This window comes from Helianthus annuus, chromosome 17, assembly GCF_002127325.2.
Source record: "Helianthus annuus cultivar XRQ/B chromosome 17, HanXRQr2.0-SUNRISE, whole genome shotgun sequence".
Classification (NCBI taxonomy): Eukaryota; Viridiplantae; Streptophyta; class Magnoliopsida; order Asterales; family Asteraceae; genus Helianthus; species Helianthus annuus.
This window is the reverse complement of record NC_035449.2, coordinates 187,875,478-187,898,824: the sequence shown is the minus strand read 5'-3', so window position 1 is coordinate 187,898,824 and position 23,347 is coordinate 187,875,478. Positions and strand designations below refer to the sequence as shown.

The 23,347-nt window shown below is 38.8% G+C and overlaps 2 protein-coding genes across 2 annotated transcripts; one reads left to right on the top strand and one right to left on the bottom strand.

Moving 5' to 3' along the window:
* The first annotated feature begins 17,983 nt into the window (after positions 1-17,983).
* On the top strand, positions 17,984-18,831 carry LOC110922891 (NAC domain-containing protein 83). The gene is made up of 2 exons (XM_022167085.2): positions 17,984-18,437; positions 18,521-18,831. Exons 1-2 carry the CDS (start codon positions 17,994-17,996, stop codon positions 18,701-18,703), a joined length of 627 nt encoding a protein of 208 aa, XP_022022777.1. The 5' UTR covers positions 17,984-17,993; the 3' UTR covers positions 18,704-18,831.
* A 1,143-nt stretch (positions 18,832-19,974) lies between these two features.
* On the bottom strand, positions 19,975-22,699 carry LOC110922551. The gene is made up of 2 exons (XM_022166837.2): positions 22,487-22,699; positions 19,975-20,337 (listed from the first exon to the last, which is right to left on the bottom strand). The coding sequence occupies exons 1-2, from the start codon at positions 22,628-22,630 to the stop codon at positions 20,257-20,259; spliced, it is 225 nt and encodes a 74-aa protein (XP_022022529.1). The 5' UTR covers positions 22,631-22,699; the 3' UTR covers positions 19,975-20,256.
* Positions 22,700-23,347: the final 648 nt, after the last annotated feature.

Genomic DNA, 23,347 nt, shown 5'->3' with positions numbered 1-23,347 from the left:
TTAGATGTATATCGACCTGAGTTCTTACATAAGGGGCCGACTACTGCGATCTTTGGGTTAGAGGACCTGCAGAAGGCAGGAATAGCATCATGGAAGGCACCGTACGGCTGGGAGCCGATTAGAGAGGGCCCACCTGTTCAGCCACGACAGAGAGGACCGGTAGAGGTAGTTGAGCCTCAGCAGGAGGCAGGACCGTCGGGTGTTCAGCAGCCGCCACAGTCACCGGTACAGCCGGCACAGCAGGCTGAGAGGAGAGTTCCATTACCAGTTCCCCTTACTTTAGAGTCATTCTCTGGCTATGTGGAGCAGAGATTTGATAGACTGGAGCGCGTGATTGAGCTACTACACAGGGAACGTGGTGCACCGGCAGGTTCTGTTTCTACTTATCAGGTTTATGAGGCGAGTAGCCACGAGACAGACAGTGGCTAGAGACTGTGGATGGAGTACAGGAGGATGAGCAGCAGCTGATGATATCTTTTGATGTTTATTTTTCTTTATTGCTGTTTTCATCCTAGTTTGTTTGGTCTGTACTTGATATTGATACACGTTAAACTGGTTGGGTAGGTTGGGTTGGTTTGAAGAACAACTTATGCTGTTATTTTGATAGACATATATATGATGGCATGTTGGTAGGTTGTTCGTTGTTTGATAGGTGATTATGTTAGCCGCTTTCGTTCGCGTGTCCGAGGTTGAATTGTTTGCTGAGCGCGTTTCGAATTGGAGGGCTTATGTGGAAATGACTGGCACTTTGACAGTCTCACATATCAGCTAAGTCGTTTCCCTTTTGTTGTTGTATTTTTTTTTTATTTCGTTAGTTCGTTATTTATTTAGTAGTGTCACACCCCGACCACGTAGAACATACAAAACGTGGCGGAAACGTCGGGGAGTGTTGTAACAGAATCAATTGTTTCAAATCCATGGCAAATGAAGTTTCGTTTTATAAATCAAACATGAAAGTTTACATTGTCTAAACAAGAATCAAAGCGTACATAACATAAATTAACTAGTTCTTGTCTCGTTTTAAGTCACTAAGGCACAGGTCCGCCTAAGTATGTCTTGATAAGTCCTATGCATCATCTCCTGAAAACACATGTGAAAATAGGTACGTCAGCATAAAAATGCCTGTGAGATACATTGGTTTTGTGAAAACGGAATTCATGACTTATGTTTGAGAAAATGTTTAGTCATGAACCTCGTATTTTGCTTTGTCTTGTAAATCATTTGAAAAACGGTAAGATCAAATGATATTTATAAATAAGAAGACACTGTATGGTTAAACGGATAACCATGAAAAATGCATTTGTATAGGATAAGTCGTTTGTAAAGCAATGTCTCGTGAAAAGTGTGTTATTTGTATAAAATGTCATATGTCTCAAATTGAAATGATTCAAATAACGGCTACAATATGTTAATACCATACAAACACTTATATATAGGAAGTACCAGCGGCGTATCCACCATGCTTGTATCATATTACACACGCCTCGTTACTTAATCACTTACTCAAACCAAACCATCAGAATGAAATGTTTAACAACGGTAGAAATGTTCATGTATAGTTAAATGTCTATTGTCAAATGTAATTCATGTCAATGGATACAACTGGTTTACACGGTTCAATGGTTACAGACGGTTCATGAAATCAAAAGGGTAAGACGGTTCACATAGTCAAATGGTTACAACGGTTCAAAATGTAGGGTAATGTGTTCATATGCTGGATGAGCATATGCATCAGAAATGCAATGTGAAACAATGTACTACATATGCACACAATGGGCGTACGTAGCATGAAATGTATTGTAGAGTACAACGGTTCAAAATGTAGAATAATGTGTTCATATGCTGGATGAGCATATGCAACAGATATGCAATGTGAAACAATGTACTACGTATGCACACAATGGGCGTACGTAGCATGAAATGTATTGTACAGTACAACGGTTCAAAATGTAGAATAATGTGTTCATATGCTGGATGAGCATATGCAACAGATATGCAATGTGAAACAATGTACTACGTATGCACACAATGGGCGTAAGTAGCATAAATGTGATGTAAAGCAATGTACTAAGTACGCACACAATGGGCATACATAGCATAAACACAATGAAATCATGTACTATATATGTACTATCGAACATAGCAGTATATGATGTGAAAACCGGAAAGCATGAAAGTAGCAAGTAGGCACATGTGTTTCACCCCAAAACAGTTTGGAAAACAGTAAAAGAGGGGTTCAATGTACTCACCTGAGATTGCTTTGAATTCCTTGTATAATAACCAGATAATGCTAGAGGTCACGGGATATCAAACGGCACCTAATAGGTAGCTATATTAATATACCGGACCAAAATCGGAGGGTCGGATAGTATGCGGGTTCGTAAACCAAACGAGTATGGAGACTCGTGTAATATGGTTTAACAAAGCCTACATACTAAAATGAAACCTAACCTAAGTGCTTACGCCCCATCATGACCCGTTTAGGTAGCTTAGGCTACCCTAACGCGTCGTTCGCGTAGAACGCGTCTGGAACGCCTAACATCGTGACCACAAGGTATAACCTCGGAAGGTTATAGCTATGGTCACCTAATGTGTTTGGTCGGATCCTAAAGATCGACCAAATGGGTCGGGTTCGAAAGTATAAGCCATGGTTTAGATCGCTTACCTTACGACCCTGTATAAGCACTAAACTAAAAGTGACGAGCTAAGCATGTTAGAACATGCTTAACTAAGTTTAGAAAACAGGTTTGACATCAAAACAAACGGCTTTGATGCTCACGAGTAGTTTGGTTACAAAATATGCAAGAATGCACATTTTGGCCGAAACTACGACCCGTCACTGAGCCTAGTTAACGTGGTGATCAGTAGGAATAGTCACTACGGACTATAACCATCGTGATCACGCTCACGTTATGAAGTTCCATGAACTTCGCATCGACCATAAGCTGGTCAATGCAGAAAGTCAACAAAATGTTGACTTTCGGACTCGAAAAGCGATAAAAGAGCGAAAGAAGACTTACGGAAGGTCCCCGAGTGCTAATCTAGATCAAATAGCTCAGGTATGGAACAATGGTTCCAACTTAGAGCCTTAAGATCAGATTTTGTGGGTTTTTGGAACAAAGGGGGGGGGGTATTTATAGGAAAAGTGGAACCGTTAGGATCGTTTATCGAATATCGTGCCGCGATCTCGAGCGTACACTTGTCAATTTCTTGTGGTAAGTCAGAACTTGGCCCTTGGCTCCTGATTGGGTGAAAGGGCATTGCCCCTTGATCGAACGAAAGGCCAAACTGCATTAAATGCAAAGATTTTTCTGTCTGACAGTCTCACGCGCCCCGCGTAAGGATTTGGTAAATCCTTACGCGCCCCGCCTAAGGTTCCCAGATCAGAATTTACAATTTTGGTCCCTGCACTTCAGAAACACGTATTTTGGCCCATTTTTGGCACGTTTAAGCCCCGTTAACCTCATTTCAAGGCTCTAAGATGAAGTTAAGGTGTAGGGGACATGAAATATGCTCAAAAATATTCCGGATGTCGGTTCGTTTGGCCGTACGATTGCGATGTTCGCTTAATTACGACGGAATGCGCATAAGCGCGAAAGACGATCCAAATGACGCGACGAATGGATTTTTCTCATGCCCAACACTAAGGCATAATATAAGGATGCTTACATAAATTTTTGGATGTCCGGATGTATTCAGAACATAAGTTATGCGCGAAAGTGCAAACTTGTGCACTTTTTGACACTTTTAGTCCCTGAATGATCCAAAAGTTTGTTTTAGCATACCAAACACCTCAAAGCCTATTTCTAAGCTATGTAGAGGATATTTAGGGTATGTTTAACTTATGAACATGTTCCGGAATGTTCGTTATAGTTCAAATTGGCATACTTTCGCAGTTTGTCAAGTTTAGTCCCTGTAAGCGAATTAACTTGTTTTTGCTATACCCAAGCCTTCAAAACTTATTTCTAAGTTATGTAAAGGTTATTTAAGGTATGTTGAGTATATGTTGATGTTCCGGAGTATTTGTCGCATTAAACTGAGTACGTTTACGCACCAGTTTGCGTATAATGCTCTAGAAAGCAATGTAGAGTTTGAAATTGAACAATAATTGATATGTGCAAAACATACACATATTTATACAAGATCCCAAGTATGAAATACAATATTTCATCGGCTTGGTATTTGTTTGATGGTCGCGGTGACACAGGTGTCACAGTCTCCCCTACTTTAGGAAATTTCGTCCCGAAATTTATTCGTAGGAGTCTATTTGTGAATTTGCCAAATTACCACCAATGATATGTAAGGCAATATCTTGTCATTTCCTTAACGGTCATTCTTCCGAAACGAAAATGAACAGACGGGTCATTTTCAATGGTTGCTTCATCAGAATTGGAAATGAAGGATTACACAACGGATATTCATTTCCTCAACGGATAATCTTCAGAAACGAAAATGAACAAACGGGGTCATCTTCAACGGTTGCTTCCTCAGAGTTGGAAATGAAGTATTACACAACGGATATTCATTTCCTCAACGGATAATCTTCAGAAACGAAAATGAACTAACGGAGTCATCTTCAACGGTTGCTTCCTCAGAGTTGGAAATGAAGGATTACACAACGGATATTCATTTCCTCAACGGATAATCTTCAGAAACGAAAATGAACAAACGGGGTCATCTTCAACGGTTGCTTCCTCAGAGTTGGAAATGAAGTATTACACAACGGATATTCATTTCCTCAACGGATAATCTTCAGAAACGAAAATGAACAAACGGGGTCATCTTCAACGGTTGCTTCCTCAGAGTTGGAAATGAAGTATTACACAACGGATATTCATTTCCTCAACGGATAATCTTCAGAAACGAAAATGAACTAACGGAGTCATCTTCAACGGTTGCTTCCTCAGAGTTGGAAATGAAGGATTACACAACGGATATTCATTTCCTCAATGGATAAATCTTCAGAAACGAAAATGAGCAAACGGGGTTATCTTCAACGGGTATTCTTCAGATTTGGAAATGAAGGATAAACGGATATTGATTTCCTCAACGGATAAATCTTCAGAACGAAAATGAACAAACGGAGTCATTTTCCTCGACGGGTATTCTTCAGATTTGGAAATGAAGGATAAACGGATATTCATTTCCTCAACGGATATTCTTCAGAAGTGAAAAATGAATAGCTAGTTCATTTTTCCTCAACGGATGCTTCATCAGAATTGGAAATGAATAGGGTTAACTCTAGACACATGACAGAACTTGCTGTGATTTCTGTGCACTAAATTCCATAATTATGTATGCATCCATAATTACGTAATCCCTTGCACAGTCCGCACAGTTTGTTTTGTAATGTTTTGGGGAAGGATATCAAACTTGTGATGAGGGTGACTAGACTTCCATCGGTTCCTTTTAATTAGATCGACAGGGGATCCTCTTGGTTAGGCCACCAAGGAGTCCTTTCAGCTATATCATCACATGATATCCCTAACCAGATTTTTGGATGAATCTGTTTAGCTAGACCACTCAAGGGGTCTAATTATGAAGTAGTACTTTATAATCCGAGGGACTTAACTATAACATAGAAGTCCATTGAGGATTTTAAGTAATACCTTTGGGCATCCTACTATGAATCTCTTGTACACGGATATGTAAGATTCTACGAAGATTTGGATAACATAATTTGGATCACACAACAATACATAAGGAAACACATAAGCACATAGTCACATAATTGTTTAATTTGATCATAATTTGTTATTAACTTGTTGTCGATTGAATACGGATATGGAAACCTGTCGACGGATCTCAATGTTCACTGGAATCTATCTGAGAAGATAGAAAGATCTCCCAAAATTCGATTTTTGATTACAAGGAATCACCACATTCGAATGAAGGTATACAACAATTAAAGACTTACGGGAAATTCCTAGGTACCCTATTAAGGATTTATAGTGGTACCTTGGGTATTCGTCTTGTGTTGTAACCTGCGCCTTGTACTTCGTTTCCTTAGAATAAACGGGTACTTAGGAATTCCGTGGAAGACGCAAGCGATTAAAGAATGGGAGAATTTTGGGGGTAGTTTGTTCTTCAAGGAATACGGTTCCTTGATTGTCGGTATTGCAAGGGATATGTCGTTTATACATGCAACCATCGAAATACATTGCAATGTAAATGAAAGATTTATTTATAAACAACGATATCAACTGTTCCTTGGATCTTGACAACAAAAGAAACTTAATACATAAGACATGATTATTTCTAAACGATGTTGTCTTCTAGTCAGTCCGGTGATCATCCTTGTGCTGGATTTGCATTAGCAAGCTTTGGGCAATTTCTTCGGAAATGACCCATCTCGCCACAGTTGAAACAAGAACCTGGTAGGAAACGACCTTGAGCGGGATTGTTGCCAGCTTGGTTTGGTGCAGCTGCAGCTGGGCAGATTCTTGTTGTATGGCCTATGAGTCCACAAGTTTGGCATTTGCGGCACTGTACATTGGCGTGATGATGGAGGCTACATTGGTTGCACAAGGGTGCAGTTCCATTGTATGGTTTTCTAGCAGGGGGTTGAGCTGGTTGGTTGGGGACGGCTTGACCATTGTGAGCGACCACGGCGAAGTTCTGAGAAGCCTTTCGCTTCCTTGACTTCTTAGGAGATTCAGTCTGTTCATCCATGGTCTTTGATTCCTCGATTGGGTTCGATTCCCCGGCTGATTTCTTGTCACCTTTTCGAAAAAGTTTATGCTTTCTGATCTGCGATTCAGTCAAGGTTGCAGATAGCTCAATGGCCTGACGGAGTGTGGTAGGGTTGCTACCAGTGACAATGTCTTGTACCGAGTCAGGCAGGCCGTCGATGTACCTTTCGATAGCCTTGTCGAGTGGGGCGACCATAGTCGGGCAAAGTAGACTCAACTCCTCAAACCTATCAGTATATGCCCTGTGTTCGCCACTATCTTGTTTCAAATCATCAAACTCCTTCTCCAACGCTCGTTGTTCATGACGAGGACAAAACTCTCTCATCATAAGTGCTCTCAGTTCAGCCCATGTTTGTGCTAGAGCAACATCTGCACCACGGTCTCTCATTACCCCGTTCCACCATGTAAGAGCCCTCTTCTGAAACACACTCGAAGAAAACTCGACCTTGCGATTTTCCGGACACTGCACGTGGCGAAAGGTATTCTCGATGCTCTCGAACCATTGGAGAAGCCCAGTTGCTCCCTCAGAACCACTAAACTTGAGTGGTTTAGCCGAGTTAAAGTTCTTGAAATTGCATGTACCACTGTTGTTGTTGTTGGCTTGGTTCCATTGAGCAAAGAGATTTGGGAATTGAGCAGCCATCTGCTGCGTAATAATTTCTGCCAGCTCGACAGTTGCTATCTGGTGTTCGCGTCGAGGAGGCATTCTAAAAGAGGAAAACATGAAAGGAAACAAATAAAATGGTATTGGGTAAGAATAGGATGTTACAATCACTGACCATAATCACAGTTGATGGTCACTTGTTTGAATCATGAAGCAAACAAACAACACCAGGGCTGAATCAAAGCAAATAGATCCTCATAGTGTATCGCGAAGACATGCTCGCCTATAAGTGGACACTCACCCCAAGAGTTCCCAGGTAAGAGTGACTGGTCCGATTATGCGGATTTGTACGAACACTCTAACCTTAGACAGAAAACCCAGGGTACAGGCATTCACCCTTCCAGTTCGCACGTGTTCACCCTATTTAGGACCCAAAACTTTGACGGGAGTTTTGAAAATTCAAAGGGGTTCAAAACCTTAAAACAAAGGGTTCAAAACCTTACAATAGAGAGTTCAAAACCTAGTAATCAATCATCCTAGAACAGATGATTAGCTTTCAAGGCGGTTTTGAAATTTATGTTCTTGTTGTGGTCGTCGCCTAAGGGTAGGTGACGGTATTGTTTTGTGACTAAACGCAAGTAAACTCGCGTTAGGTTCCTAGGAAGGTTATAGACTAGGTCAAAGCATTACTAATAACCTAATTCCCTATAACCATTGGCTCTGATACCATCTTTTCTGTCACACCCCGACCACGTAGAACATACAAAACGTGGCGGAAACGTCGGGGAGTGTTGTAACAGAATCAATTGTTTCAAATCCATGGCAAATGAAGTTTCGTTTTATAAATCAAACATGAAAGTTTACATTGTCTAAACAAGAATCAAAGCGTACATAACATAAATTAACTAGTTCTTGTCTCGTTTTAAGTCACTAAGGCACAGGTCCGCCTAAGTATGTCTTGATAAGTCCTATGCATCATCTCCTGAAAACACATGTGAAAATAGGTACGTCAGCATAAAAATGCCTGTGAGATACATTGGTTTTGTGAAAACGGAATTCATGACTTATGTTTGAGAAAATGTTTAGTCATGAACCTCGTATTTTGCTTTGTCTTGTAAATCATTTGAAAAACGGTAAGATCAAATGATATTTATAAATAAGAAGACACTGTATGGTTAAACGGATAACCATGAAAAATGCATTTGTATAGGATAAGTCGTTTGTAAAGCAATGTCTCGTGAAAAGTGTGTTATTTGTATAAAATGTCATATGTCTCAAATTGAAATGATTCAAATAACGGCTACAATATGTTAATACCATACAAACACTTATATATAGGAAGTACCAGCGGCGTATCCACCATGCTTGTATCATATTACACACGCCTCGTTACTTAATCACTTACTCAAACCAAACCATCAGAATGAAATGTTTAACAACGGTAGAAATGTTCATGTATAGTTAAATGTCTATTGTCAAATGTAATTCATGTCAATGGATACAACTGGTTTACACGGTTCAATGGTTACAGACGGTTCATGAAATCAAAAGGGTAAGACGGTTCACATAGTCAAATGGTTACAACGGTTCAAAATGTAGGGTAATGTGTTCATATGCTGGATGAGCATATGCATCAGAAATGCAATGTGAAACAATGTACTACATATGCACACAATGGGCGTACGTAGCATGAAATGTATTGTAGAGTACAACGGTTCAAAATGTAGAATAATGTGTTCATATGCTGGATGAGCATATGCAACAGATATGCAATGTGAAACAATGTACTACGTATGCACACAATGGGCGTACGTAGCATGAAATGTATTGTACAGTACAACGGTTCAAAATGTAGAATAATGTGTTCATATGCTGGATGAGCATATGCAACAGATATGCAATGTGAAACAATGTACTACGTATGCACACAATGGGCGTAAGTAGCATAAATGTGATGTAAAGCAATGTACTAAGTACGCACACAATGGGCATACATAGCATAAACACAATGAAATCATGTACTATATATGTACTATCGAACATAGCAGTATATGATGTGAAAACCGGAAAGCATGAAAGTAGCAAGTAGGCACATGTGTTTCACCCCAAAACAGTTTGGAAAACAGTAAAAGAGGGGTTCAATGTACTCACCTGAGATTGCTTTGAATTCCTTGTATAATAACCAGATAATGCTAGAGGTCACGGGATATCAAACGGCACCTAATAGGTAGCTATATTAATATACCGGACCAAAATCGGAGGGTCGGATAGTATGCGGGTTCGTAAACCAAACGAGTATGGAGACTCGTGTAATATGGTTTAACAAAGCCTACATACTAAAATGAAACCTAACCTAAGTGCTTACGCCCCATCATGACCCGTTTAGGTAGCTTAGGCTACCCTAACGCGTCGTTCGCGTAGAACGCGTCTGGAACGCCTAACATCGTGACCACAAGGTATAACCTCGGAAGGTTATAGCTATGGTCACCTAATGTGTTTGGTCGGATCCTAAAGATCGACCAAATGGGTCGGGTTCGAAAGTATAAGCCATGGTTTAGATCGCTTACCTTACGACCCTGTATAAGCACTAAACTAAAAGTGACGAGCTAAGCATGTTAGAACATGCTTAACTAAGTTTAGAAAACAGGTTTGACATCAAAACAAACGGCTTTGATGCTCACGAGTAGTTTGGTTACAAAATATGCAAGAATGCACATTTTGGCCGAAACTACGACCCGTCACTGAGCCTAGTTAACGTGGTGATCAGTAGGAATAGTCACTACGGACTATAACCATCGTGATCACGCTCACGTTATGAAGTTCCATGAACTTCGCATCGACCATAAGCTGGTCAATGCAGAAAGTCAACAAAATGTTGACTTTCGGACTCGAAAAGCGATAAAAGAGCGAAAGAAGACTTACGGAAGGTCCCCGAGTGCTAATCTAGATCAAATAGCTCAGGTATGGAACAATGGTTCCAACTTAGAGCCTTAAGATCAGATTTTGTGGGTTTTTGGAACAAAGGGGGGGGGGGTATTTATAGGAAAAGTGGAACCGTTAGGATCGTTTATCGAATATCGTGCCGCGATCTCGAGCGTACACTTGTCAATTTCTTGTGGTAAGTCAGAACTTGGCCCTTGGCTCCTGATTGGGTGAAAGGGCATTGCCCCTTGATCGAACGAAAGGCCAAACTGCATTAAATGCAAAGATTTTTCTGTCTGACAGTCTCACGCGCCCCGCGTAAGGATTTGGTAAATCCTTACGCGCCCCGCCTAAGGTTCCCAGATCAGAATTTACAATTTTGGTCCCTGCACTTCAGAAACACGTATTTTGGCCCATTTTTGGCACGTTTAAGCCCCGTTAACCTCATTTCAAGGCTCTAAGATGAAGTTAAGGTGTAGGGGACATGAAATATGCTCAAAAATATTCCGGATGTCGGTTCGTTTGGCCGTACGATTGCGATGTTCGCTTAATTACGACGGAATGCGCATAAGCGCGAAAGACGATCCAAATGACGCGACGAATGGATTTTTCTCATGCCCAACACTAAGGCATAATATAAGGATGCTTACATAAATTTTTGGATGTCCGGATGTATTCAGAACATAAGTTATGCGCGAAAGTGCAAACTTGTGCACTTTTTGACACTTTTAGTCCCTGAATGATCCAAAAGTTTGTTTTAGCATACCAAACACCTCAAAGCCTATTTCTAAGCTATGTAGAGGATATTTAGGGTATGTTTAACTTATGAACATGTTCCGGAATGTTCGTTATAGTTCAAATTGGCATACTTTCGCAGTTTGTCAAGTTTAGTCCCTGTAAGCGAATTAACTTGTTTTTGCTATACCCAAGCCTTCAAAACTTATTTCTAAGTTATGTAAAGGTTATTTAAGGTATGTTGAGTATATGTTGATGTTCCGGAGTATTTGTCGCATTAAACTGAGTACGTTTACGCACCAGTTTGCGTATAATGCTCTAGAAAGCAATGTAGAGTTTGAAATTGAACAATAATTGATATGTGCAAAACATACACATATTTATACAAGATCCCAAGTATGAAATACAATATTTCATCGGCTTGGTATTTGTTTGATGGTCGCGGTGACACAGGTGTCACAAGTAGTTAGTCAGTTTGAGTCGTATTCTCGTTCTTGCATTAGGGACAATGCAATCTCTAAGTGTGGGGATAGGAATACATGTAAATAATCGAGTCTTAATTATAAAAATCCAAAAAAATTAAAAAAATTGAAAAAATACAAAAAAATTGAAAAATCAGAAAATGTCTTTCGAAATAAAAAGAAGTTTGCATTTTTAACGGAAAATGATAGAAAAAACAAATGATTGCTCGGGTTTGAATAATAATAATATGAGATCATAATAAATCGAGCTTGCGTCTAGTTAGGGATGTGTGGGTAGGCCCGGGTTTTGGTTTTAAATCCCTTTGAGTTAATATACCTTAATTGTCGGTTTGCTAGTGGGTTCTCGCCTGGGAAATATGGGAAACTAAAACTGGCAAAAATAGTATAAGGGGTGCCGTTATAAGCTAAGATGGTTAGAGTTTTTTGTCATATCTCGCTGAAAAAAATAAATAAAAGTGAGCTAGAAACTAAATGAAAGTAACACAGGCCTATGTAATCTGTGGTTGGGGATAGCGACTCTACAGCCGGAATGCCTATGGGATGTGTGAAATCGACTTGCCGAATAAAAGTACCGAAACCTATGTAATCTGTGATTGGGGATAGCGACTCTACAGTCGGAATACCGCTGGGTTAGGGAAAGCATCGTCTAGTCTCACGAAAATGAACTTGAAAAAAAAATTGAAGCAAGCTAGAAAAAGAAAAAAAAAAGAGAAAAAGAAAAAAATCAGATTTGATGTCAAACTCTCTTTATCTTGGTATAAAACGGTTAGGAATTGGTCAAATGATCGTTCGTTTAGCCCTATAAGCTTGAGTTGGGAGTAGGTGGACTGTAGATTCTAGTGTGAGACCCTAGGTAGACTGACCGCACTTGAACTAAATGTACATGATAAGGGTTTAGGATCAAATTCGGGTTTAAAGTGGATCAACATATCTGCAATCGCTGCTAACGCAAGTCTTGGTTTTAATTAAAGTATACCTATGATTTTCTGCCCGAGTGTTTGTTTGTTTATGATTCCGTTGCATAATTCTTTTTTTTCGGGGACGAAAAAAGAGTAAGTGTGGGGATATTTGATGTATTGCAAAATACATACTTTTATCGTGTATAGTTTGTATATTTTATCGTTATTTTTAGTTTAGTTTAGGTTAGAATTGCGTGCTATTGATCTTTATTGCTTTTTCCAGGTCGTGATACACAAAAATGCTGGAATTGGAGCAAAACCGAGCTGAAATGTCAAATGTCAAGTCTTGGTTCAATACACAAAAGTGTTAGAATAAATTGCAAGGATTTTGGAGAGTTAAACAAGCTTTTGGAAGCAACTTCCTGTGAAAAAGTCCCACTCGCGTAGCACGAGGGGAACACATCAGGCTGTCGCGCTACACCACTGCCTAAACATTGACTTTTCGTTGACCTGGGAAGCCTCGCGTAGCGCGAGCACATGAGCTTTACCCGTCGCGCTACGCGACGGGTGTAACTAACAAGCCTGATATGTTGGTCGACTAGGGTTTCATATAAATTGAATATTTTATCATCAACAACAAATACATACGAATCAAGAACCCTAAGGCGATTTTTCAGAGCAGATTTTGAAGGTTTTCGAGGCGTTCGAGCGTACAAGAATCATAGGATCGAAGCACGGAGCGTAGGAAAGAAGATAACTCGGGTCTTACCTCCCGTTTTTCACTATTTTCACGTTTTGTCACTTTAACCATGAATTCTTGTTTTGAAACTGATTTGTTTTCGTTAGACATGATGTTCCTTGGCTAGATCTTCGTAACTACCTAGACTAGATGATGTTTTGATTAATGTTTTGGATCTTTTAACGGTTTTTATTTGTTTGATTATGGATTGATTTTTAAAGTAACGTGTTCTAGAATTTTTGACTTGGTGCACATGCGTATTTATCTTTGATTGTGGATTACTTGCTGTTTCACATAGATCTTAGTGACGGTCTTTATCACAACATAGGTCTGTGTTGATTATTTGCATCCTTGCGGGTTCGGGTAATCTTTGGGTAAATCGGCCGATAGCCTTAGAAACAGTAACTAAAATATAATTAGAAGTAAGTATTCTGCTTAGCTTGTCGCTGAGAGGCTCGAGTTAGTTATTAGGTCGCAGTGCAATATATAGCTAAATTAGATTTTGAAAGAAGTCGAGGTTAGTTCCCTAATTGCAGTTGTGTCTAGTAAGCCAAATCAGAACCTAGAACTGTCTTAGATTATCGCGCTGAGAGGTAGATAGTCATATTAGGGCACTTTTAGAATCGTTAGAGGACTGAGAGGAAATCTAACAGTCGGTAATCATAACAGCCTTGTAGGGTTTCCTAGGTTTCTTCCTGAGAAGGGTCGGGAAGTCTTAGCATTGAAATACCTTAAGGTTTAGTATTTAACGATCCCGGCTCCATACAACAATAAACCCTTTAAAAGTCCATTCATTGTCAAATCGGATTCATGTCTAGGTAGTCTTTAATCTCATCTGAGTCAAAACCTTAGTTCTTCGTGCGTGCTTTAGTTAATTTTAATTTAATCACAATTTTAGGATTTTAGCAAACCCCCCCCCCTCAAACACAATATTTGTTAGTCGTGTCAGTATTTAGTCTTAACTGAGTCGTTAACGTAATTCGTAGAGTCCTTGTGGGTTCGACATCCGGACTTACTTTTCTGTGCTAGAGTCGACCGGTACACTTGCCGGTGAGTAGTTTAGTCTGGTTTAGGAGTCTAGATTTTTTATTACTTGAGTCGTAATTTAGGGTAATTTTAGTTTAATTAGTTGAACTACTTTTTCCACATCATAAAACATAAAACGTAAAAAGTTTACGTAAAACGTAAACAATAAAACATAAAAAACCGGCGCGTAAAACGTAAAAACGTTAAAAATGTTGAGGTAAAAAACCGGCACGTAAATCGTAAAAAACGTTAACGTAAAAAACCGGCGCGTAAAACGTAATAAAACCGGCGCGTTAAAACGTAAACTTTTTTATCGTAATACGTAAACTTTTTGACGTAAAACGTAAACAAACGGCGCGTTAAAACGTAAAAAACGGCGATTTTCTGTTGCGTTCGGTTTTGCGTAAAACGTTTTTGTAAAAAAAAATTAACCGTAAACTTGTTAACGTAAACCGTAAACTTTTTATCGTAAAACGAAAAAACGTGAAACGTAAAAAGTGTTACGTAAATTTTTTCGTAAGTTTTACGTCAAACGTAAAAAGTTTTTCGTAAAATTTTTTTCGTAAGTTTTAGGTAAACTTTTTCGTAAGTTTTTCGTAAAACGTAAAACGTAAAAAGTTTTACGTAAAACGTAAAAAGTTTTACGTAAAACGTAAAAAGTTTAACGTAAAAGTAAAAACTTTTACGTAAAACGTAAAAAGTTTAAATTTTTAACGCAAAACGTTAAAAGTGTACAAAAAGGGACGCGTTAAAAAAGTGAAAAAAACGGCGCGTTTAAAACGGCGTGTAAAAAAACGACGCATTAAAAAACGTGGAGAAACGGCGCGTTTAAAAAAAAACGACGCTTGAAAAAACGGCGCGTTAAAAAACTTCGGAAAAACGGCGCGTTAAAAAACTTCAAAAAAACGGCGCGTTAAAAGACTTCGGAAAAACGGCGCGTTAAAACGGCGTGTAAAAAGCGTGTAAAAAATTTGGCGCGTTAAAAAACGTGGAAAAAACGGCGCATTATTTACGTGTAAAAAACCGCGCGTTAAAAAAACGACGACTGAGAAAAACGACGACTTAAAAAACGGCGCGTAAAAAACGGCGTTAAAAAACGGCGCGTTAAAAAAACGCCGATTAAGAAAAACGACGCCTTTAAAAAACGGCGCGTTAAAACGGCGCGTAAAAAACGGCGCGTAAAAAACGGCGCGTAAAAACGGCGCATAAAAAACGGCGTTAAAAAACGGCGCGTTAAAAAACGGCGTTAAAAAACCGCGCGTTAAAAAATCGGTGTGTTAAAAACGGCGCGTTAAAAACGCCGATTGAGAACGGCGCGTTAAAAACGGCGCGCTAAAAAACGGCGTTAAAAAACAGCGCGTTAAAAACGCCGATTGAGAACGACGCGTTAAAAAACGGCGCGTTAGAAACGACGTGTTAAAAAAACGCTGATTGAGAAAAACGACGCGTTAAAAAAACGGCGCGTAAAAACGGCGCGTAAAAAACGGCGCGTGAAAAACGGCGCGTAAAAAACGGCGTTAAAAACGGCGCGTTAAAAAACGGCGTTAAAAAACAGCGTTAAAACGGCGCGTTACGCTTGAAAAACGTTGCGTAAAAAAAACGGCGTTAAAAACGGCGCGTCAAAAAAAAAACGTAAAAAGTTTAACGTAAAACTTAAATTGCAAAAAGTATAAAAATCTTTTAAAAAAATCTGAATTTAAAAATGTTTTTAATAAAGAAATTATTTTAAAAAAATAAAAGTAACAAAAAGTAATTAATGAATAGGACAAAAAAGGTAATTTAAAATTAATATATATAAAAAGACAAAATAGAGTTATTTTACTTAAATACTCTTTTGTATTATAATATTAAATACATAATAAGACAAAAAGTTTTTAATATTAATATTAACTACTTTTAATCACATCCATCCATTTAGTTGATCTAAGGGCCATAAAGTGGTTCTCATGGTTTTTACAACTAGAGGTGGTTTTCATTTTAGCGATCCCCTATATATATATATATAGGGGAAGGTTAAAATGAAAACCACTAGTTATTGTGAAAACTCGAAAACTAATTAAAAAAAGCCAAAAAAACATACAAAAAAAATTTTTTTTTTTTGCAATCAAAATTTCGCAGGTATTTTAATAATAAAAAAATTTTCAAAAAAAAAAAAATTTTTTGTGTAGTGCACATGTGTAATACTGCACATACGTATGTGTACTACACATGTGTATTATTACACATGTGCACTACACAAATTTTTTTTTTTTTTTTTTGAAAAAAAGTTTTTTTTATATATAAAAACTAGCGATTTTTATAAAAAAAATTGAAAAAAAAAATTTGTGTGTTTTTTAGGTTTTTTTTAGTTAGTTTTCGAGTTTTCACAATAAAAGTGGTTTTCATTTGAACCATCCCCTATATATATATATATATATATATATATATATATATATATATATATATATATATATATATATATATATATATATATATATATATATATATATATATATATATATATATACACGAATCAGATTCAGGTATTTCGTTCACCCCCGTGTATCCTAAAAAATATTTTGTTTCAAGATTATTTAGATATGATATAAGATTTCCCTATAATGGCAAAACATTTCACCCTAATTATTTTGATATGACTAAAGCATTGGTTTATTTAGATATATTCAAACGATTAATTCTATATACATTAAAGCATTGGTTTATTTAGATGTATTCAAACGATTAATTCTATATACATTATTATTAGTTTCTTCGGTTTTCTCTTTTTGAATCTCGATACAAGAGATTTAGCTTTCAAGTACTCTCCAACAATATGATTGCCCCCCCCCCCCCCCTCAGTTGATTCGCAGATAGGGGTTGCCGACAAGAATCGGTCCTTACTTGTATGAATTGGTATGATTCTGAAAGGACGTCGGCAAAGATAACGAGGATGAAATAAAGATGCACATTAATATGGTATAGGATGTTGGTTTTGTGAAATGTGTTAACTTGGATATCTTTGAAAATCGTGTAAAGGCTTTCATATTGAATTATTTTGCTGGTACTCACGAATATTCAATCGTATAAGTTTCAGAGAGAAATCATTTTATTACGGCTTCTCCAATTTTATTACGGAAGAACAAGTTTGATACTACAGAACATATTTCGTACTGATAAGCATTTCAATACTGACAGCACGTTTACTACTGAAGAACCATTTTTTGTTGAAACACAAATTTGATACCGAGGACCACTGAAGAACAACTTCAATACTGAAGAACAATTTTTTTTGTTGAAACACAAATTTGATACCGAGGACCAGTTTTGGTATCGAAGAACAAAACTACTGATCTTCATTTACTATTGAACACCAATTTTATTTCTCTTTCAGCGACTTTGAAATTTTCCAGCCAGTAGTGTTGCCCTGGACCCCTATTTTTTGTGGGCGTGAAATCATAAGATTTTCAAACAAGTGTGCACCCGACACTTTTCCAACTTATTCCATCTTTGATTATGATTTCTCATTTGGTCACTAAGTAAATCCAATTACATGAAATAGTTAGATGACTGATGACACTAAAATCACTAACATCGGATCTAGGGTAGGGATGTCGTTTATGACGAAAATGACCAGACAAATTAACGTTGTTAAATGAATTGAGTTTGTTTAAAAGAAAACATCAAATTCGCAAAAAGTAATGATCTAGGGATCAAATTCTTAGTCCGGATGATAGGAAAGAAAAATGGTGTGATTTACCCAAATAGTAAAAAAAAAATAAAAAAATAAAAAAGAGCGAGCATTAATTGCGTCATAAGAGGGAGGTTGAGTGTGGTTTACGACACAACACTTGAAAGGTGTATGGCCCAATTACTTAATATAAATAAGGCACCCTCATTTTCTTACACTCACATCACATGGAGAAGCTGCAAAACGCAAATGGTGTGCTGCTGAGATTGCCTCCCGGTTTCAGGTTTCACCCAACAGATGAAGAACTTGTTGTACAATACTTAAAGCGCAAGGTCCACTCTTCTCCTCTGCCTGCTTCCATCATCCCTGAGGTGGATGTCTGCAAGTCTGATCCTTGGGACCTGCCCGGTGTTGACTCTGATCAGCAGGAGGAGAGGTTCTTCTTCAGCACCAGAGAGATCAAGTATCCCAATGGAAACCGATCCAACAGGGCCACCCAGTCCGGTTACTGGAAAGCAACCGGGCTGGATAAGCAAATTATGGGGGCCAACCAAGTTGGATTGGTTGGCATCAAGAAAACTCTAGTTTTCTATAAGGGAAAGCCCCCCACCGGCTCCCGAACTGATTGGATTATGCATGAGTATCGTCTTGCTACCACGCAACCAACTCAGGTCGTCATGTCACCACCATTTTAAATAAATAATAAATCCATAGTCCATAGTCAATACTAACTAAATTTTCAATGGTTATGTAGGGTCTGGAAAAGTGGGTACTGTGCAGAATCTTTTTGAAGAAAAGAGGGAACTACAAGGACGAGAAAAAAAATGTGCCGGTTTTCTATGATTTTCTGGCTACACCCAAGGTGAAGACGTCGTCGTCATCATCATCATCATCGGGCTCAAGTGGAATCACAGAAGAGAGCAGCACAAATTGTTAATTAGGAGAAATCAAGAATAATGTTTCTTAGTTTTCTAGTACTAGTACTAGTATCGATGTTGGAGTTGAAATTTAGATGGAGTTTGTAATCTCATCTTGTTAAGTGTTAACATGAGTTTTTGCCCTCAGCTCAGAATGTGTTGGTCCTGCCTAAAATGATAAATTACAAACTTAAAACACAAAATTAGCCTGCAGAATAGTAGGGGAAGGAAGTCATAGATTCCCTTTGCATTCCAACTAGTTAAATTAAGGGGAGACTATTTGCACACTTGATGTGTAGATAGTCAGCCTAAAAAGGGGGCTTTTTTGTCTTATATACACACCCTGCAGTGTCGAGCTGTAGGCAAAGCGTGACGTTTTGGTCCGGTCCACCAGACAAAGACTGACGGGTCTGTTGACCGGACCAAAACGCCGAGTTTTGGCCGCGTTTTGATCCTGTCAACCAGACACCCGGTCAGTCTTTTGTCTTGTTGACAGGACCAAAACGCAGTCAAAGCTCGGCGTTTTGATCCGGTCAACAGAGCCATCAGACACCCGTTAGTCTTTTGTCTGGTTGACCAGACCAAAACGCCGCACTTTAGCCACAGCTCGACACTGCAGGGTGTGCATATAGAACAAAAAGCCCTTTTTAGTGTGCATATAGGCATTTGGGTGTGCTAGGTCCACCCATTAAGAAGTTTTACTACATACATACATGCTGCATTCCACCACGTAGCCGTCTCTTTCATAAAATAGATGCTTGACAAAGCAAAGCAAAGCAAACGTAAAGGACAAGTCATTTGATTATTAAAATTCGGTCGGAGTTACGTGATGAATGAAGCAGGTAGGTTTATTTATCAAAGTGTATGTATGATCTTGAGACATACAAGAAGGTGGGCCGGCTCTCACTTGTTTCTTGTTATAATAATAATAAGAAATGAAGCTCATCATGGGTACATATTGGATGGAGGAGAGTATAAAAATGCCGACCAAAAGTTCCTTGAGAAACTGGACAACAAATATATATTATTTTATTGGAGTTGGAGTTGTTCACGTCACGCTACATAATATTATTTCCAATCGTATTATTTTGAACTTAAGAGACAATGACATAGAATAGGTAAAAGTGGCTGTTGATCATCAACAATCAACTTTCATCTTGCACCATAATTGTTATTCAACCACCATCACAAGTCAAAATGGGCAGATGAAGGGGGCCGACTTAAGTTGACCAATTCCAAAACCAACTACCTTATTTTGCTTACACTCTCTGCAACAGTGACCCTTTCTCAATATCCACAATTATTGGTTTGATTGGCCTTAATCTAAGGACTCTTTTCTCCAAAAGGTCCTCCTCATAATCTAGTTTCATGATTCAAAATGTGTGGACATGTTTCAAAGTTGAAACACCAAAATAAAATACCACCACCAACTGGATCCTATTTGTCCAAACCAAACACTTTTTTATGTTATTTCAAGTAAAAAAAAAAAAAAACATATCCATAACCTAGAATACTACTGACCAAGGCTTTTACCAAATCCTTAACAGATAAAAATAGAGACCCTTCAGTTTTCTTATTCTTGTTGGGCCCCGGACGCTGGCGCATTTGTCTTTGAAGGTGGTGCCTGTGAGCATGCCCTCAGCACAGCTTCATTCTGCAAAAAGATAACAACTTCAAGTCATTTCACATACCAATTAAGGTTACCTTTCTAGGTGATAGTGTTACGCCTTGATTGCAGTGTGTGCATATAATGTATATATGTGTGTGCCCTCAGGGGAGCAAAAGTGAAAATTGCACTAATTTTAACGTTATTTTACTAATTTAGTGAAAATAACGTTAAAAGCAGCAGACAAGGGTGTTGATAGCCGAGAGACAAGGGTGTACATGCACAAATCGGCCTTTGTCCTGATTGCTGAGTGTTAGCCGCTAGAAGCAGCCTCTCTATTCCTATGAGGAATAGGTAAGGTTGTCTACATCTTACCCTCCTCAGACCATTGTTATCAATAGTGTCCATAGCGGACGCTATCGCGAATAGCGTAGTAACGCAGCCATATGCCACTACAAGGTGCTATGCGACCAAATATCGACCAAATAGCCACATCCGACGGTAGATTCCAGCGACGATGTTGCAACTTCTAACATGTGTATGATGATGATGATGATGATGATGATTTCAAGGTGATGGTGTGTCATACACCAGATATAAAACACGACAGGCCAACAGATAATACGAAATACTGATATGCGATCATTTACAAACACGGCTATTTATAGCCTTTGTCCTTGGCGGTTAAAATAACCGCAAATACAGTTAACTGGGCGCCAACCCATAACTTACAGTCGGGTCAATCACCAGTTCTACTAACCTGTGTCTACATACTATGACCCATACAACTTAGACTATAGTTAAAACACTCAGGTACATTTTGTTAGATTGATTATATTTAAGTTGAGTATTAAACCTTAATTATGTATGCGACAATATTAGACTTAGACCGTGGGGTATGGTGGGGCTTGGGTTGGGGGCATGAGTTGACACGTGGAGTTGGAGCCCCCCCACCGCCTAGTAACGTGTCCGTGGGGTACTGCGGGGCGTGGGTGCACCGCTTGGGTTGGCAGATTAAAAAAAATTACAAAAAATTTATAAAAATCACACAACATTTATAAAAAAAACCTAAAATTTCATTAAATTTTTAAAAATTACATAATCCTAAAAATTACATAATTCCTAAAAATTACAAAATAAAAAACCTAGAGCGTTAGGTAAATTTCAAAAAAGGCGATCTTGTCGAACGCCTTTCGCTCCTTGCCTCAAAACTCAATGTTCGCCACCGCCACCCGGTCCTCGTGGCTTAACTCGCCGCTCGGAACGGCTTCGTAGTAAGCCTTGAAACGATCGAGCTTGGGCCGTAGCTCGCGCCATTTATGTTGGCACGCGTTGAGGTTGTGGCGGTCGTGTCCGACGTTATGTCGGTAGGTTGCGAATGCTTCCAGCCAATATCGTGTTTGGCCAGGTTGCCGCCCCTTCATTGCGTCAACGACATGGCGGTGGACAGCGAATAGGAGGCCGCCACATCGGATGTCAAGACCGCCCCACGCCCGGCTTCAAACACAAGCCCCAAGGGCCACGCCCCAACCCAAGCCCACCCGGGGTGGTGGCTTGGGCGTTTCCCCCCAACCCACGCCCCAACCCAAGCCCCATACCCCATAGTCTTAAGATTAAGATTATTAGTGGATGATTACACACGCTGATTAGATAGGCAGTTATGAAGAGAGAAACCAACCAGTTCAAAGGGTATATAAACCCTATCATGTAATCATTTGAGTTCTAATCTTAAGCGCCTATTCCCTCGCCCTCAAACTCCACCTATTCTATTTGATTATCAAATTCAATGGTTTAAACCATTCTACAAATGACATCAGAGCACAAGGTTCAGGCCTGTGATGAAGCATTTAGAAGATGACTACAAGATGGGATGCCACTACGGTACTGATGACTCTCCATTCAATCTCTCTACCGTTTTCGTTCAGATAAAATCAACCGGTGGTGTGTTGGCAGCAAACGGTATATAAACAACCAACCAACCAACCCCTATCAATCAAATCGAATTCTAATCATTATCCCCTGCCTCTTCCCCCTATTCTATTTGATTATAAAATTCCATTCTTGTAAGATAAATCCAACCACCAGGCTGGCTGGCTAAAACACAAGGATGAGAGATAGAAATAAGAAATTCAAGTGCATTAAAAACAAAATAACAGAAGAATAGAAAGAAAGAAAGAAAGAAAGAAAGGACTAGTACCTGCCAGACGCGTTGGATACGCTTCTTGGCGTTTAGTTTGCGGGTGGTGGTGAGTTTGATTCTCTTCCAAACCAAACCCCCTGAATCGTGCTTCTTCACTATTTCCATCACTCGCGTCCCCCAGAATGCTCCCCCCATCTTCATCCCTCCTCACTGATTCACTCCCCCTACGCAGAAACCCAACATGCTTGCTTGCTTGCTTTTTTAATTCCCCTCACACCCTAATCGCTTAATGGGCCTGCCTGCCCTGCCCTAATGGGCTTTACCATCTCCCACTCAACTAAATTACGATTACTATATATTATTATTATATTATATTATTCTATTTTATATTATATTATTCTATATATTAATAAACGAATTAAAATAAATAGTGATTTTAATATTATAATAATATATAGCTTTTTTAATACTTGTCTGGTGGCAAGAAAAGCTGCTTCCAGAAGATTATCAAGTGTTTTTGCTCGACGATTTCATTATTTGGTGGTTGGTTTGGCCCTTGTTCCTGTAACTCGAATCCTAGCCCGGTATATCCCATTTTAGTTTTACACTATTGTGAATCTTACGCCTTCTTACTCTCTGATCGAGGTTCTCGGCATTGAAAATCAAGAGCAATGGTGATATATATGCGGATTAGACACCAAAAAATAAACACTCAAAAAATGGCTACAATTTAAGAAATGTGTTTAGTGACGACATCAGATTTCTAATTGATGGAGAACGGTCTGGTGGCAAGAAAAGCTGCTTCCACGAGATTGTAGCTTTTTTAATACTTTTATTATTTCAATACTATAATAATAGTTATTTTCTTTACTTTTTAACTTTAATCCGTTTTTTTCATATCAGAGGTTGGGATAAGCT